The 6,691-nt window shown below is 33.1% G+C and overlaps 1 protein-coding gene across 1 annotated transcript; it reads left to right on the top strand.

Moving 5' to 3' along the window:
* Positions 1-2,434: 2,434 nt before the first annotated feature.
* On the top strand, positions 2,435-5,595 carry LOC118037872 (polygalacturonase At1g48100). Its single transcript, XM_035044022.2, has 8 exons — positions 2,435-2,792; positions 2,963-3,091; positions 3,301-3,468; positions 3,581-3,619; positions 3,724-3,931; positions 4,678-4,759; positions 4,930-5,038; positions 5,177-5,595. Exons 1-8 carry the CDS (start codon positions 2,496-2,498, stop codon positions 5,588-5,590), a joined length of 1,446 nt encoding a protein of 481 aa, XP_034899913.1. The 5' UTR covers positions 2,435-2,495; the 3' UTR covers positions 5,591-5,595.
* The last annotated feature ends 1,096 nt before the right edge of the window (positions 5,596-6,691 follow it).

Here is a 6,691-nt window from a genome sequence, read left to right as displayed (position 1 = left end):
TTTCAAATCACAATCACAATATCTACCATCATAATACTAAACACAATTCTTTTTGTAAGCTTTGCTTTGTCTATCTAATCTATAAGCATACCCGCAACACATTTAATGTGAAAATTGCAAGCATATTTAGACGAAAGATCAAGACATTGTTGTATGTATAGACAAGGGATGGAAGTTACATGACATGATCTGCCTGCTTTCGTATTTTATTAGGTTTTTTATGCTCTTTAAAAACTGATTATTAAATTAATAGGCTTTGATTACAGACAACAGACGCCCAACTTCACAACAGGAGAGTCCAACGTAAATTGCAGCAGCTAGATTCTCACATGTTGATATTGGTTGCATCGTATCAAAATTAATATTTTAAAAATACCTGGAATTCATTTATCTGGAAAAGTATAAAACAGAAGCAGAATTCTACACAGAATTTTCACTTAGTGCAGAACGACAAGAGCAACAGCGACACCAGTAGTGAGGAATTTTGTAAAGGAGAAATCCTGTTTGTGGAGGCTCAACCAACACGTCCGAGCGCAGATGGCGTGGAAAGGCACCGGCCGGACCCACGTGTGGCCCACGGCGTGCCAGAAGAAGACAGTCATCCAAAATCGCTCAAACACTCCTTTGCTGTCCATATAGCATGGCTGCTACTGATTCTGCAGCTACTTACTTTCTTTTTATCCCCACTTCTCATATGAACGTGGATGCCACCTCCCCCATGCCATACCTTAAAAGACTAGCAAAGGAGTTCCTAACCTACCAACCATGAATGTCCACCGCCCCTGCACCACCACCACCACCACCACCAAAGTGGTCTCTTTACTCTTTATTCTTCATGTCTTCAACAGTGACAGGCTAGGTCTCCTTGTTCCTTTTGTCTCGCAGGGATTAGGTGCAGGGAGAAAAGGTTTATTCAATTTGACTTCTATAGATAAAATCTCAGGTTGAAAACAACCCAGCACTCTTTTATCCATCAAATAAATATTTTGTATAGGAATGAATATATTCAAGTATAAATTATATTAATTATTCGTATTAATAGTGCTTTCATCGGTTCATAAAAAACCGTAGTTAAAAAAATTGTTTTGTTTTGTTTTATTTAACTTATATTGTTAAATGATAAAAAAAAAATTTATCGAATCAATTTATACATCAATTAAAATTAAGTCTTTTTTGTAAATGATTTTAATCACTTGATAACTTCAGTGGAAAGAACACATAGAGAATTCAATAGACACTAATTAAGGGATATATCATATATATGGTAGGTAATGAACTCAAACTTCGAGTTTTTTTTACTAAAGAAGATCATTCAAATAAGGCATCGCTAATAATTCATAAATTTGCTATAAAAAAGAACAAAATATCATATTTTGTAAGTTATTAACCACTTCATGTATCACTATTTCCATTTTAGAGAGTTTTTTTTTCTTTTTTTTAATAAACATAAGAGAGTTTATTACATAAATTTATTCTTACACAACAGAGTTCTCTTGCTTTTATATATATATATATATATATATATATATATATATATATATAATGTGTTGCTAATTTTAATATTATTCTTCACCATGTTTTGTATAAAAATATGTACATGATACCGTATTATTGGTCTCAACGACAAAAAAAAATAAATTCTTTTCACTGTGGAACATGGAACCTAGGACCACCTGCGCCAAAGGATTTTTTTTTTTTTTTAATTAGCATAGTTTGAAAAACAAAGAAGCATATTTTGATAAAAGTTGTTATAAAGAATAACGATATTTAAAAATAATATATATTAAAAAGAATTGCAAAAATTTCAAAAAGAGTAAAAAAAAATTAAAAAAAAAATCTTAGAAGTACACCAAAGCTTCGTAAGAAAGATCTTATAGGATAAATTCAACAACACTAAAATAAATCATTAACATTTAGTTTTAATGGACCATATGTGCAGTTTCAAAAAAAATAAACAATAATTTACTGGCTTTGAATAATGCATGTGGCTCGCTCTGATTATTATGGGTAACATTTCTTGATATTATTACATTTATTTTATTAAAATCTCTTTTATGATATGAAAATGTTGTTATTGGAGCTTTAATATGTTTTTAGGTTTTATTATTATTTTTTCTCTCCTTGTAACAACCTATATTAACAACTTTTTTTAAATATCATCATTCTCAACTGTCTTTTTGAAACATCTCTATTCTCAATCATGAATTTTACCGAAATGGAAATTGTTCCAATTAAGTCCCCTGACAGATCAGTTGCTTTTGTTTTTTGTCATTAAATGTTTTTTTTTTTTTATTGGAGAATTTAAAATTATAATTGTAAGAAAAATGCAAAAGAGAGGCTATATATAATAAGGCTGTAAACATAAACTGCCTTAACGGTCTCATTGCCCTGCTCCAAGCAGAGTAATACCTGGAACTTGTTAGTAGCTGAAGCTAGAGCTCTTTGTTCTCCCGGAGATTATTTCCAAGAAAAGTAAGAAAAAGGAAAGCTGCGAGATGAAGAGCATCAGGAACTCATCTGTTCGATTTTTTCTTTTTGTTGTAGTAGCTATCTTCATTAGATTTGCCATGATTTCTGTAGAGGCAAGAAAGCATCACAGCAACAGAAATAAACCTCATAAGCACCTTAAAGACAAGGGCAGCCATGGCCACAATGCTCCAGACCCAGCTACAAATATTCCAGGCCCTGCCCCAGCCCCTCTTCCTTATTATGGTTCTTATCCTACACATTCCACCATTTTTGACGTTTTGTCATTTGGAGCCAAGGGTGATGGAGTCTCAGATGATTCGAAGGTACGTGATTGCCAAAAGGAACTGTGAAAGAACATGTTCTTATTGGCACAAATTTCTCCATGTGTTTCTGCATTTTCTTTGGACTTAGCAACAGATCATGGAAGCAAGTTCTTACTAGCTAGATTTTTATTTTTTAATAATTACTAGAAACTGAATGGTGAGCTAAACAGGCACTTGTAGCAGCATGGAAAGCTGCGTGCAAGGTATCTGGAGCTGTAGTGGAAATCCCGGCGGAATTCAAGTTCCTCATCAAGCCCATAACTCTCCAAGGTCCATGCATGCCTCACCTTGTACTTGAGGTTCGCTTTCTCTTCTTTTCAACTGATCTGATGAGTGACTCTACTCTCGAGTAGTAGTTATGAATAAAGAAATCTAAAAGGCAGGAGGTATATTCCTAGCAGTCTATTTTTATATGGATAATGTCTGTCTTGTTTTAATATTAGTACAGTTCCTTATTGTTTAGTGCTCTACACATAAAGCTGATGCAATGTAAGTGGAATTCCAACAGGTAGATGGCATTCTCTTAGCTCCACCGCAAGTAGGTGCCTGGCCTAAATCCGGCTTGTTTCAGTGGCTAAACTTCAAATGGGTTCATGACTTCACCATTCAAGGCACTGGAAAACTTGATGGTCAAGGATCTGCCTGGTGGAGTCCCTCTCGAGTCTACAATATCCAGGTTTGTCAATATAGGGTCTTAATTATCTTCTCCAGAACAAAAACGAAAAAAGGGCATGCAAAATTGAAAGCTTTAACTTTCCTTTTTCCTTTCTTTGATGTAAATTATGCAGAAGAGGTCCGAACACAATCCAGATATGAAAGTACCAACCGTAAGATCATAACCCCTGATAATTACAATTAATTTTATCCAGTTGTTATGGGGGCCGGCCTCAGGATTAAAATAATTAAATTCTTGACCGTGTTCTTAACACAGGCTTTGAGATTCTATGACAGCCACAATGTTACAGTTCGCGACATCCAAATCACGAACAGCCCTCAATGCCATCTCAAATTTGACAGCTCTAGTGGGATCAAAGTCAATAATATCACGATTAACTCACCAGAGAATAGTCCAAATACTGACGGCATTCACCTGCAGAATACAAAAGATGTAGAGATTCAGCACTCTAATATTGGATGCGGTAAGAACCGATAGATCAGTGCATTGATCTCTAAGCTCTCCATCATTTCATACAGAATTTTATTTATTTCTTGAAACATACGTACTGGCAAGATTGGAAGACCATACAGCACTGCTCGTCTCTGGTTAATCATAGTTAATTTTGTCAAGCAATGACCCAACAGCCGGTGATGTTCCATATTGTATTTTTAGAGTAGTTTTTAGGTGGCGATGAGTTGGTGCATGGCACGCTAGAATTCCAGGGAAAAGCGATACCTTTTGTGTAGAAAAAAGAAAGAGAATACCAAAAAGTTATCAGTTTGTGCACAAATTGGTTCAAAAACTTTTTAAACGGCGTAACTGTCACTAAATTAACTAACTTTCGAGACAAGCATGCAGGAATAAAAGGTGCAAACAGATGATCATACACATAATTTTCATATTCAACACTATGTGGGCCTGGTTTGTGAGTAGTACTGATATAGTAAATAAAAAACTAGCCCGCACTTACTGGCATATAAAACTCTGCCAGTGACCCGCCAGTGGAGCTGCCTGGGGCGGGTTTTTTTAAAAAAGAAGTTCTTAAATTTCAAGGTTTTTTTTTTTTTATTCAAAACTTGAAACTAGCTACAATGCTAGTCGAGTTGACTTGCTCAATCCGTGATTTTTAGGTTTTTTGGCCGGGTTGGATCTTATAACTGTTGTTAGTGAAATCAATACATGCATATGGTTATTGGGTAATAATCTTGGTCTCTCACTTTCTAACAGGGGATGACTGTGTATCGATACAAACTGGTTGCTCTAATATCCATGTTCATCACATTAACTGTGGACCTGGGCATGGTATAAGGTAAAGTCATAAATTATTGTAATAAATGAAAATGATTACATTTTTAGAGAAATCTGTGGAATATGGACTAACCAAATTTATGAAAATTTGCAGGATTTCATGGTTAGAAAACTGTTCTGATTAATCAATTTACTTCATGTTATTTTTGGTTTTCTTAATTATAACTGCAGTCTAGGAGGACTTGGAAAGGATAAAAGTGCTGCCTGTGTCTCAGATATTGTTGTAGAGGAGATCTCACTACAAAATACTTTGTCTGGAGTTAGAATAAAGACATGGCAGGTACGTTTCAAAGCACAGATATTAGTGTAAAACAAAATGTTGAAATTATTTGTTTTAAATGCTAAACCACACTTTTTTTAATTAAATCTCTAAATAAATCTCTATATTGGGAAATTGTTCGCAATTATATCACTGCAGGGAGGCGTTGGATCGGTAAAGAACGTGACGTTTTCCAGTATTGAAGTATCAGATGTGAAGTATCCTGTAATAATTGACCAGTTCTATTGTGACAAGAAAATCTGCAAGAATCAAACAGACGCCGTGGCAATATCTGGTGTTAAATATGACAGAATCATAGGGAGTTACTCAGTGCAACCCCTTCATCTAGCATGCAGCAATGACGTGCCTTGCACCGATGTTGATCTGATTGATATCCAGTTGAAGCCCAGCTCCAATGGCTTCCGAGGTTTTCGACAGGCTCTGTGTTGGAACTCTTATGGGAAATCACAAGCACCCCTTCTTCCTTCAAGCATAGACTATTGCTTGAGAACCGAGAGTAGGTCTGCTAAGAGAATAGCTAGGTCGCATACTGAACATATTTGTCCGCCATGAACACTGATAATATCACATTTGTTAGCTTTTATTTTTCTTTTTTTCTTCTCTGCTTTTTCGTGTAGAAGTTGGTGGAAAAAATGATAATAATCGTTTTTTAAAGTATTTTTTTATTAAAATATAATTTTAAATAAAAAAAATATTCAAAACTTAGTGAAACGTAGTTGTAAACATCTTGATGGTCTCAAAGCTTCCCTTCCCGCGGATTTTTATTTTTGGGAAGGAGATGATTTTCCACTGTTTTATCCTTTTCCTTTTCTTTTCAATGATGGAATTAATCAGAGTAAAACTTTGAAAGCACAATGTAGCTGGGTAGCTTGCATTTAACTTATGAGAGTTTATGTTTATATATATAAGGAAAAATACTAAGCTTCTTACTATATCATAAATATAATATTTAATAACTGCTAATGTTTTCTTTTTATAAATATCTTTAAACTCTATTGTATTGGAAAGTATTTTTGTTTAAGATCATGATATAAAGTTTTATTGTTTTGGTAATAATAATATTTTATATTTTATAAATAATAAATAATCTCAAATTATAGTAACATCAGTCTCATTGCTTTTGGTCATTAATTAGTACGTATGGATCACTCTAATATACAATTTTTGATGAATTTAAATATTTAAATTTAAAGTCAAAATTCACAATTAATACACACACTTCAATTGTGCAATAGACAAATGGATTACAAACAAAAGCATATTTTAAGAAGTGTGGCCAATTGATATTTCGTGGCACCAAAATACATGCCATTCAATCATGTGGATACTTGACAAGAGCAGTGAATATTTAATGGTTATTTTTAAAAAATATAATAAAAGTTGGTTTTTAAAATGTTCTTTTAATGTATTAAAATAATATATATATATATTTTTTATTTTTTAAAATTTTGTTTTAACAATAGCACATTAAAATAATATAAATAAATAAATAAATAATTTAAAACTAAAAATAAATAAATAATTTCAGTTGCATTGGATTGAGTTAAAAATTAAAGATAAAACATTATTATGAAAGAACTTATGTATGTGTTAAGAGAATGATAAATATTAACGAAAAATATTATATCACTCGATTAATATGATTGGTTGGGT

The sequence above is a fragment of the Populus alba genome, chromosome 8, assembly GCF_005239225.2.
Source record: "Populus alba chromosome 8, ASM523922v2, whole genome shotgun sequence".
Lineage (NCBI taxonomy): Eukaryota > Viridiplantae > Streptophyta > Magnoliopsida > Malpighiales > Salicaceae > Populus > Populus alba.
Note: the sequence above shows the minus strand (reverse complement) of the source record. Positions and strands in the feature narration are given on the sequence as shown.

Excerpts from the sequence above, each read along its gene's own strand:
- LOC118037872 (XM_035044022.2), top strand. The coding sequence starts at position 2,496 with ATGAAGAGCATCAGGAACTCATCTGTTCGATTTTTTCTTTTTGTTGTA. Across the intron at positions 2,793-2,962 it reads GAGTCTCAGATGATTCGAAG|GCACTTGTAGCAGCATGGAA; the intron begins GTACGTGATTGC and ends TGAGCTAAACAG. Across the intron at positions 3,620-3,723 it reads CAGATATGAAAGTACCAACC|GCTTTGAGATTCTATGACAG; the intron begins GTAAGATCATAA and ends TTCTTAACACAG.